An 11,503-nucleotide genomic window follows, 5' to 3' on the forward strand; every position below is an offset into this window, starting at 1 on the left:
TCACAGACAAGACCATGGACAAGATCTTGTATTTAAGAACATGAACAGAATAAACATGATAAAGGTGTGTGAAGAACAGCCCCATATCTTCTCATTGTCAGGCAGACCTGAGTGAAAAGTCAGAGACATCAAAATTTCCTGGCTCTCTACTGATGGTAATTGTAGTAGGAACATGGAAAGATGATGAATGGATGATCCTGGCTCTGTCATCCCCTCTGTTGTGAAAGCATCAGCATGCTTGGGCTGTTCATCACACATCTACCAAGGATAAAAGGGCTGCTGCCCTGGATCATTCAGCCACAGCTTCTTCTACACAGACTTCTTCTCCTGACTTTGCGGTATCTGGTGAGTACCTAACTAGGGGAAGAGCCTCAGCTAAAAAGGGGTAGAGATGACAAGCTGAACTTGACCAAGGTGAAAGAAGCAATGGTATCAAGAGTGAAGGCAGCAGGAAGTGGACCTCACAGGGACCAAGAGACAGGGAGGGAAATGGACAAGAGCCTCTGTGGGTACATCAGGAACTGTGACACACCAGAATCTTAGATCTCAGCATTGCCTCTGCCTCCTCTCCACTAAGAGCTATTCATCAACCCAGAGGATTCGCCATAGGGTTATTATCCCATTACCTTTATTTGCTACTTTTAGCAGAGAGACACTTAGAAGTATCAATATCCCTTCCTGCAAGTAGGGCTAAAAGGAAGACAATGTTTTACAGGTCAAAATCAGTTCCCCTTTGTCTTTGTAAAAAGATCATTGTTCTGAATCCATTTACTAGGGATGCATGCTGACCTATCTGATAGTCTTGAGAATGCTGTGTTCACATAGATGTATACTTCCACGTTGCTGTTTATTTCATAGAGATCTTGGCTTAGGAAGCAGATAGGTCAGGGAAAGCATGTGTTTGACAGTCTAAGTCAGTAGACATTCACCAGAAGCTTCTCCCTATCACGTTTCTATCCTACTCTTCTAGGTCCAGTTCCTGCCGAGATGTCCTGCCAGCAGAGCCAGAAGCAGTGCCAGCCTCCTCCCAAGTGCCCTTCCCCAAAGTGCTCCCCAAAGTGCCCCCCAAAGAGCACAACACAGTGTCTGCCTGCAGCCTCTTCCTGCTGTGCTACAAACTCTGGGGGCTGCAGTGTCCCCAGCTCTGAGGGAGGCTGCTGCCTGAGCCACCACAGGCGCAGGTCCCACAGATGCAGGCGCAGGAGCTCCAGTTCCTGTGACCGTGGCAGTGGTCAGCAGTCTGGGGGCTCAGGCTGTGGCCACAGCTCTGGGGGCTGCTGCTGACCTGGAACATGATGCTGAGACAAGGCAGTCTGGAGGAAACAGCATTCCAGGGGTCATGAAAAGCCCAACTAGTCTTGTTTTGTCTGATCCTGGAGAACCTTCTCTGCCTGTCTGATGCTCACTGACATTGTTCCCATCTTTCCTGTGGAATGCATGTGCCCATCCTTGCTTTTGACTAGAATAAAGATTCTATCCCCACTACACTGGTGTGCCACTGTCATTTTTCCCTATCCCTCCACAGGTTGCAGGTATGTGTTCTTCCCCTCTAACTCACAATTACAGCACTCCATGATCCACAGCGTAAAAAAAAAAAAAATCAATCATAGCTCTATACAGGAAAAGTTTAGGGGTCTGTCAGACATGTTAATGGTCACTTTGGTTTAAGCAGCAGGGGAGGAAATGGGCAGGACTGGGGTCTCTAACAAGGAATGGTATGTCCTATGACATGTGGAGTGTATTTCATCTCACAGTAGAAATGTAAGCCTACTGTGAGGAGATACCATTTGCTTTGATGAGTGATTTCTAGCATCTAATTTAAAAACACTGACTTTGCAGTTTGATAAGTATTCAAATAGAGTAGCTTTTCTTTTAAGTATGGATGTCATGGATTTCTGAGGAGTGTCTAGAAATACCCATTGGCTGTAAAACCAAAATGGGCTTCCAGTCAGGAAAATGCAAATTAAAACTACCATTAGATTCCATCTCACCTAAGTCATTATGGCTACAATGAAGAAAATAAATGATAATATAATGTTGTGAACAAGAGTAACTGGTGGAAATATAAATTAGTGTAGCCACTGTACAAGTTAGAATTTAAGTTCCTCAACAATCAAAGCAGATCCACCATGGAACTCAGCCACACTGCTTCTGGACACAGACACAGAGGAAATCTTATCCAACCACAGAAGTACTTATACATCCATGTTTATTGCTTATTAATTAACAATACAAGGAAATGGAGCCAGACTAGATAGCCATCAACAGAATAATGAATGATGAGAAAATGTAACATGTTTCACAATAGAATTTTACTTACCTATAAAGAAGACTGAAATTGTGAAACCTGCAAGAAAATGAATGGATCTGTATCATCTCATATAAACTGAGGTCACCCAGACTCAGAACGACAAAATGTGCATCTCTCTCATAGGAAGATATTATTAGTGTTTGTGTGTATGTTATTAAAAGAAAGAACCGTGGTAGGTTTAGACTGAAAACCAGATCAAGATCATGAAATAAGAACAAGACGTGGTAGGAAAGGGGGGCAACAAAAGAAGACACAACATGAAAGTGGAAAGGAAAGTAGGGAGTTGAGAGGGGCAAGAACAGAGCAGATGTCAGGGAGAGGAGGAAAGAGAGGAAGATTTTGCTGACTTTTACATAATTAAACAGGAACCTTTGTATGCTAATACAAATTTGTAATTAAAATAATTTTGTGTTTATGATAGATGTTGTTTGCATTTTGTGAGTAGAAACCAGGATAGCCCTAAACATCCTACAAGTCACAGGCTAGCACTCGACAATGGTCAAGGCATATCCATTCCAAGACACCAGTCACACAAAGACTGAAAACTTACAAATCAGGAAAGAAGTAAAGAATGAAGGTATAGGAAGTACAGACACAACAAAACTCTAGCAGAGAGGTCAGTCAGGTGAGGAAATGAAGTTAAAACAGAGTAAGTCAGGAGAGCAGACAGAGCTGATGATTTAGAAAGCGAGACAGCAACAGGTGTGAATAGCAAGCAGTTAGAAAAAGGGAGGAAAGGAACAGAGAAATGCTGGTCAGATTACGGATTTATTTAACTGTCTGGTCAATAGTTCCCTAGAGCTTCTTATGTAAGGAACTCCTCAGAGACAGACACTCAGCTCTGTAAGTAACCTGTAAGGTCATTTCTCTGAAAGGCCACACATCTGACAGTGGAGAAACTGCTTTGTCCCAGGACCCAGAATGCACAGCTTATAAATCACTGCTCTTGGCCACTTGGCCATTGTAATTTTTCAATAGTCTTCAAAAACAATGATCTTTTATTTAGCCTCTGACAGGTTGATTTTTCTTATCTTTAAATTTTTATCCTTAGAAATAATCCTAATATATGACTCAAACTCCCCTTTTAATAATCTGGCTCTCACATTTAGAATGTAGAATGTTGGATCCTTCCCTTGTCTCATATACCTGTCAGGCTCTAAAAATTGTTACTGTGAAAGAGCAGTTCACCAAACCCAGGAAACTATAGTTTTTTTTCGAATTTAAAAACCAAGGCTGAAAAGTATCTGATTATTTCCATTCCAAGATCCAAGGACTCAGGGATTTTTTTTAATCTTTATAATTTAATGAAGAAAATAGTTCTCAAAGACTGGCATGAGATACCCTGGCCTGGTCCTTTTGGGACCCACTCTCTTGAACAACCCAGCTCCATAAACTGGAACCCTCAGCTGCCATGATTAAATCTATGACAAGATGCTCATGACTCACTACTGGAAAAACTGTTGGGTTTCCCTTCATCCTGGGCCAGAATGCTGTCAAGTTATTAATAAATTATAACTCAATGCAGGTTGGAATGATAAGTTGGGCTGGTTGCTGCCAACACGTGTATATTGTACTGCTGTGTGGACCAAGAGCCATGAACCAGTGAACACCCAGAAGCTCCAGAAAGTGGAAAAGAAAACCACTGTGTGGATTAGCAGCTATAATTCATGTTCCATGTGTTTGGTTAAGGATCAAAAGGAAATGTATGACTAGTGTTAAGAGGAAGATTTAACAAAGCTAATTTAAATGCACCTTGCAGGGTGTGAATGCATTATGTCAATAGCACTGTCATATGTACACAAATCACTGCTTAATTTATTTGTTTTTAGTCAGCTTATTCCTTCTCTGTATCCCAATCCAAATGACTTAGCTCCTTCTATGACCTAGGTCTGAAGCTTAGAGATATGCAAAGTAGTAGACTCAAAATTCATTGAGAAGATGTTGTTTGGATAGTGATCTGACATCTGAACTAAGTTGTGCTTTCACCACACAGTAGCCTTGTCTCTCCCGGAACACCCATAGCTTCAGACAGTCATCATCCATGCAGATCAGGATGCAAAGCCAGGAATACTGGGCTCCTGAACCAGGGTTTTTACTGAGAGTATTAGTCTGCTATTACTATACATGAAATTTTGCTCTCAGATATGAGTTCTATGTGCATTGTCTGCTCTCTAGGGACCTCTCTCCTCTGTGTTTCATGCATTACTCTCAGTGCCTGAGAACAGGCTGCCCTCCCCCCTCTTTGGTAGGGTGGAGTTTCTCATCCCACTCTTCCTTCTGCATTCCCAACACTGTCATCTCTGACAGGCTACTGACCTCATCTCAGGCACTCCCAAGTGACATTAAATGACAACATCCCAACACATGAGGCAACAAAATACTGATACCTGTGAACTCTTACCTAAAACTGATTACTCCTAAGGTGTTCATCTGTGAGCTTGTCACTTGATGCAGTGACTTATTTACCTGACTGTCTGTCCCGTTACACAGCAAGTTATACAATCAGGACTATGACATATGCATTTGTTGTTAGATGTGTTTATCACCTCATGGGTTAAACATCTACCACAGTAATATGTTATGTAATATCAGTTTGATTTCTGTTTAAATATAGAACACTACATGAATTTGCATGCCATCCTTGCATGGGGCCTATTGGTAATCTTCTCTGTATCATTCCAATTTTAGCATATGTGCTGTCAAAGGCAAGCATTTTTTTAAATTAGGTATATATTTCATTTACATTTCCAGTGCTATCCCAAAAGCCCCCCCCACATTCCCCCACCCACTTCCCCACCCACCCACTCCCATTTCTTGGCCCTGGCGTTCCCCTGTACTGAGGCATATAAAGTTTGCATGAACAATGGGCCTCTCTTTCCACTGATGGCCGATTAGGCCATCTTCTGATACATATGCAGCTAGAGACACGAGCTCCGGGGGTTACTGGTTAGTTCATATTGTTGTTCTACCTATAGGATTGCAGATCCCTTTAGCTCCTTGGGTACTTTCTCTAGCTCCTCCATTGAGGGCCCTGTGATCCATCCAATAGCTGACTGTGAACATCCACTTCTGTGTGCTAGGCCCCGGCATAGTCTCACAAGAGACAGCTATAACTGGGTCTAAGGAAAATCAGAGCCAGAAACATGACACAACAGTTTAAGAGCATCAGCTGCTCTTCCAGATGATCCAGGCTTGATTTCCAGCATTCACATGGTGCATCACAATTATCTGTAGATAAAGTTCCAGGGCATTTGACATCCCCTTTTTACCTCCATGTACACTGCACACATGTAGTAAACAAGTGAAACTACAATACACATAAAAAAAAATTAGAGAAAAAAAAAACAAGAAAATAGTAGTTTTAAAAGAAAGAGAAAGAGAGCAGGAAGAAACCCTCAGTGAGGGTAAGAAGCAAATACTATGAAGGCTTTAGAGCACTTCTCAGGGAACCTTTATGCTTCTTTCTCCTTTCCCTTCTTCAAATAGACCTTGAGCCTATGAACCAGAAACATAGGATCTGGTAATAAGGTCTGAGGCCTTGGACTCTGACTCCTGAATCTTTAAGAGTGCTAAGCATCAGTCACTAAGGTGCCCTAGTGGCAGCTCCAAGCAAAAATTCTTGGGTCTCTGTGTATTGAAAATATATTAGGAGTTGTAGGTAAGAGTTTTATGGGAGAAGGGCAGGAGTGGTGATGGGAAGGCAGCCAGCTCCTGACTAGCTGGAGACTAGTACAAAGTGAGATTTTGTCTGTGAACTAGAGGACAGTAGACACAGGAAATTCCATTCTACAACTCTTCCTTTCATGTGATTTGTTGGGAGGAAAAAGAAAAAGAAGAAGGTTCCTCACTTCAGATATGGACACCAATAACTGATCAAAGAAAATGATTCTCCCAAAGTTCAGCTTTGTAAACTAGTATTTATTGGGCTTAAAGGGCAGAAGGATCATCACAATGCCCACCCAGCACTGGTGATGACTCACGAAAGCTGTTGAAGCTCCTTGTGTGACTTTCAGGCAGCTCCAATGGCTATAAAGTCTCATTCCCAGCAATCATTACTCCATATGTAAATCTCAGAGAGGTGTTTTGTGAATCCTTAAGTCCCAAGAGTACCGTGGGCCCTTGTCAGTTGTTTATTTCCTGGATTTTTGTGCCTCAGAAAGAGCTATAAAATAGTACTTGGGTGTTTGCCCTGAATGTATGTGTCTTCAACACTTACATGCTCAATGTCCACAGAGTCCAGAAAAGGCTATCATATACTATGGAACAAGATTTACAAGCTGTTGAGAGCTACCATGTGGGTGCTGGGGGAAAACTCAAGTATTCTGAAAGAGCAGCCAAACCTCTTAACCACTGAACCATCTCTCCAGCTCTCCTTTCAGGAAGAATTTTTTTTTATTTTTTTCATTTTTTAATTAGGTGTTTTCTTCATTTTCATTTCCAATGCTATCCCAAAAGTCCCACATTCCCTCTCCCCTCCCCCCCACTCCCTTACCTGCCCACTCCCACTTCTTGGCCCTGGCATTCCCCTGTACTGAGGCATACAAAGTTTGCAAGACCAATGGGAATTTTTTAAATAAATGAATTATCACAATTCTAGAAATAAGGTAAGTGGAAAAGACTAGAACAAGAGACATTTGTTCTTGGATAACTTCAATTAAATAGTATCTTATGGGGCAATAGGGAATTGGGAATGCAGGTGACAGTGGGTATGGATTTTCTTCTGATGGTAATAGAAGTGATACAAAATTAGGTAAGGATAATTGTACCATTTCAATATCCTAAGTCTAACAAACTGCACACCTTACAAAGGTGGATTTTCTAAAATGTAATGAGAGTTATGGTTTGTAATTGCCCATCTCTCCTCCAATTTTGCATATGTGTGACTCAAATCAGTGCCATTATGGTAACAAGAGAGTCTTGAATTGGCAATTAGTTCTGCTCAGTTGGGGGGAAGGAATCACCCCCAACTTAGAAGTATTATGATCTGAACAGAATCCACCAAGGAAGTAAACCTGAATGGCTACAGGCTTCTATCATAGCACATGTGGGCATCAGTTAAGTCCAGAACTCCTCCTAAGCCATCCTTCTAGACCAGCTGCTGCCTTGTATGGGTAACAGGATGCCCATTCTCCCTGAGATGACACTTTTCCCATCTGGAACCCTGCAATGCAGTCCTCATATCCTTTGCCTTTCCAGGGACGGACAGTTTCTTCTCTAGGATATAAGACTCCATAGGCAGGTAGGGATGGAGCATCTGAAAGAACAACAGAAGATGGCTTGCATTTCATGTGCAGATTCTTTGCCTATAGTTTCTGAATATTTTGTTGGGAAGCTTGCAAAAAAATGACAGAGGTGACCTTTCAAGTTTGGTTCCCAGTAACTTAAGATTCTATCCACCTGGTCAAAAACAGTGCCTGTTCTTGCTTCTAAAGGATTATAAAGTAGGTGAAATCAGTGTCTGACTTCTGCCAATCATCTGAAGCTCCAGGATTTTTACAGCACAATTGAGAGAACTGTGAGTCCCAGCTCTAGACAACAAAATGCTTATTCTCTTGCTGTCTGTCCTACATAAACTCCCCTTGGTTCCCAGGTGCATTCACAGTGCAGTCCATGCTGCCTGCCTCATGAGGCATGCTCCATCAAATGTGTTTAACTTAAATACAGAGAGATGAATGGCTTCCATGAGAGAAACTCTCATCTAGAAAGCCTTCAAGAAAAGGGGGAGGGGGTGTTCCTAAAGACAGTCACCTTCGGAAAGTTGAGGGCTTTCTTGGTTCCTTCAGGCTGCTATAACAGATGGCATCAAAACAGCTAAGATGTATTTATCACAACATTCTTAAAATTCACATGTTCTCCTGGAGTTTACTCTTCTAATACTATAAAATTAGGGGTTAGAGTTTCCACATGAGTTTAAGAGAAAGCAAATATTCATTCTACTACAGGAACTCAGGCTACACTAAACTGGTGAAAGATGATAGAAGGTGCTCGCTCACCAGGATCTTAGACTAGAAAGCAGATGCTTGCCTTATATGCAACCCAGAATTCACTAAAAGTAGCAGCTATTTAGAATATGCCCTTCTTCTAATGATGCATTTCCCAAGGCCTGGCACCGTCAGGAAAGCAAGAGAATGAGAAGCCATATATTGCCCATTTCACATTCATCTGCACCATTGCCATGTGGTAGGCCAGGTAGAGACCTATTACCCTTCTTGTAGTGAAATGGCCATTGAAAGAGAAATGTTGGTTGGGGGTCCCTCACTCTCTGATTAGCATACTGAGCTTCTCATCCCTTTAACAAGGATACATATTACTGCACATGTCTCTAATAACCTTGGTGGCAAAGTAGAGGACATCAAATGGGAGAAGAAAGAGAGAGAGAGAGAGAGAGAGAGAGAGAGAGAGAGAGAGAGAGAGAGATTCTATTAAGTATTTTTTCTCTAACAGCTAGCAGTCATTTAGTCTCTGATTGTCAGAAAAACAAGATAATGGGAAAATATTACATCTATGGAGTCTCACAGATAACCCTCTACATTTTATAAAGGATTACAACCAGTCATAAACAGTCCAGGAACACCTTTCTTTGTCCTAAAATATAAACATGTTACATAAATTAAAATATAATTTAAATAAATTATTAAATTTTGATCTCGTTCCTTTTTTTGTGCTTTTACCTATGTGTCACATGTGTTTTTTGTGCCCATTGAGATGAAAGAAGGCATTGACTTTCCTGGAGCTGGAGTTGAAAGCAGTTGTAAATATCCATGAGGGTGCTAGGAACTAAACCTAAGTTCTCAGCAAGAGCTACACTGTTCTTAAATGATGAGCCACCTCTAAAGAACAACTGGTCATTTTGGTAACTATAGTTTTTAATAACTTTCTTTTCATTAAAACTGTAGGTAACAAATGGTAAACTCAAGGAAATTTTGCAGCCCATTTAAATAGACCAGTCTCATATATTGTAAATTCTATTGAGTTGTTCTCATCCAACAACCATCAACTCAATTCAACCTCCCTCTTCGCCAGAAACACTATGATGAGATGTATGAGTTCCAAGAGATACTCTTGGGAATTCTTATCATCTAGACAAGGTCTTGGATCTACTTTAACGTTTTTTTAACCTACTTTTCTCATCTCATCTCAAAGTTCAAGAGTATAGTCACTGGCTACAACCAGATACGGCAGGAAATTCTGGATTACATATAAGGTGAAGCAAAGTTCACATCAAAGGCCATGCACTAAAGCCTGATGACATAGCACATAGCATACAACATTTGCCGTGTAATATATGACTATTTACAACTGTGTGTACTAATATTTTCACCTATTTCCTAAGAGATCATAATCTACCCAAAAGAGAAAATACCAAAGTAACCCACATTATGGCTTCAGAGAAGACACAGGCACAGAGCTTGGGTTTATATGGTAAAGGTGGAGAAGAACAGCCTCACCTCTTTCCCTTACTAGGCCGGCCTGAGTGAGAAATCAGAGAGCCATCAAAATTTCCTGGTTCTCTACTGATGGTAATTGTAGTAGGAGCACAGAAATATGAATGGATGATCCTGGCTCTGTCAACTCCCTTGTTGTGAAAGCATCAGCATGCTTGGGCTGTGCATCACACACCTGCCAAGGATAAAAGGGCTGCTGCCCTGGATCATTCAGCCACAGCTTCTTCATCACAGTATTCTCCTGCTTTTGCAGTATCTGGTGAGTACCTAACTAGGGACAGGGCCTCCGCTAAGAAGGTGTTGAGATGACAAGCTAGATGTGACTGGGATGAAAGAAGCAGGGGTGTCTAGTATGGAGAGAATAGGAAGAGCACCTGCCAGGGGGCAAGAAGACAGGGAGAACACAGACAGGAGCCTCTCTAGGTATATCAGGATCTGTGACACACCAGAGTCCTAGCTCTCAGCACTGCCTCCACTCTGCTGAGAGGTTTGCATCACCCCAGAGGATTCTCAAAGGGTCATTTTCCCATTACCTGTATTTGCTACAGTTCATCAGAGAGCTACTTAGAAGTATCCACGTCTGCTTAATCCGGGTAAAAATGGAAGATAGTGTTGCAGGCAGAGAGATCAGCAACCCTTTGCCTTTGTAAAGCTCCTTGGTCTGATTGTATTTACTAGGGATGCATGCTGATCTATCTGATAGTCTTGAGAATGCTGTGCTCACATAGATGTATACTTCCACGTTGATGTTTATTTCATAGAGATCTTGGCTTTGAAAGCAGATCAGCAATAGGAGGCAGGCATTTGACAGACTAAGTCAGTAGACACTCACCAGAAGCTTCTCCCTATCACGTTTCTATCCTACTCTTCTAGGTCCAGTTCCTGCCGAGATGTCCTGCCAGCAGAGCCAGAAGCAGTGCCAGCCTCCTCCCAAGTGCCCTTCCCCAAAGTGCTCCCCAAAGTGCCCCCCAAAGAGCACAACACAGTGTCTGCCTGCAGCCTCTTCCTGCTGTGCTACAAGCTCTGGGGGCTGCAGTCTCCCCAGCTCTGAGGGAGGCTGCTGCCTGAGCCACCACAGGCGCAGGTCCCACAGATGCAGGCGCAGGAGCTCCAGTTCCTGTGACCGTGGCAGTGGTCAGCAGTCTGGGGGTTCAGGCTGCAGCCACAGCTCTGGGGGCTGCTGCTGACCTGGATCCGGAGGCGGAGACAAGGAATTTCAGAGAAAAAAAGAATCTCAGGAGCCAAGGAAAATTCAGCCCGTCTTTTCCATTCCCAGGGGCCCTGCTGACTTCTTCTATCCAGAGTTTCAACTTCCCTAGTAACTTCTCTTCCTGTCTGTTGTCTGGGACCCCACAGTCCTCATTCCCTGGTAGCTTAGGACTTCATATGTCCTATACATATCCATTTCAAAAATAAAGCTGCTCGAACTGTAACTGCTGGAATCTCATGAATCATTTTATTCTGGGCCATGCTTGAAGCCCCAGAATCCTTTGCTCCTTGCCTATCACAACCATCTCTTAGACAAATCCCTAGCTAGATATGCAATGAAAAAATATCTACTACCACTCCTGCCTGTTTATGGAAGGGCTTCAGAGAGTCTTACTACAAGATAAGAGGAAGAAACAATGTGGGTTGTTGGCTGGCACTCTGAAGTCTCTGAAGGACTGCTTTTTCCTCTGAAACATGACAGGACCCTGCTTTATCCTGGAAATGTATAACCTACAATACGATGCTTATTTTGATAAAG

At 42.3% G+C, this 11,503-nt stretch overlaps 2 protein-coding genes and 1 non-coding gene across 3 annotated transcripts; 2 read left to right on the plus strand and 1 right to left on the minus strand.

The window, feature by feature from the left end:
• The first annotated feature begins 297 nt into the window (after positions 1-297).
• On the plus strand, positions 298-1,482 carry Lce3d (late cornified envelope 3D). The gene is made up of 2 exons (NM_001270426.1): positions 298-345; positions 971-1,482. Exon 2 carries the CDS (start codon positions 988-990, stop codon positions 1,282-1,284), a length of 297 nt encoding a protein of 98 aa, NP_001257355.1. The 5' UTR covers positions 298-345; positions 971-987; the 3' UTR covers positions 1,285-1,482.
• A 3,433-nt stretch (positions 1,483-4,915) lies between these two features.
• Positions 4,916-5,024, minus strand: Gm22577. The gene has a single exon (XR_003954745.1). It is a non-coding gene; the product is annotated as a U6 spliceosomal RNA (small nuclear RNA).
• Positions 5,025-9,968: 4,944 nt separating this feature from the next.
• On the plus strand, positions 9,969-11,189 carry Lce3e (late cornified envelope 3E). The gene is made up of 2 exons (NM_001254725.1): positions 9,969-10,015; positions 10,630-11,189. Exon 2 carries the CDS (start codon positions 10,647-10,649, stop codon positions 10,941-10,943), a length of 297 nt encoding a protein of 98 aa, NP_001241654.1. The 5' UTR covers positions 9,969-10,015; positions 10,630-10,646; the 3' UTR covers positions 10,944-11,189.
• Positions 11,190-11,503: the final 314 nt, after the last annotated feature.

Source organism: Mus musculus, chromosome 3, assembly GCF_000001635.26.
Source record: "Mus musculus strain C57BL/6J chromosome 3, GRCm38.p6 C57BL/6J".
Lineage (NCBI taxonomy): Eukaryota > Metazoa > Chordata > Mammalia > Rodentia > Muridae > Mus > Mus musculus.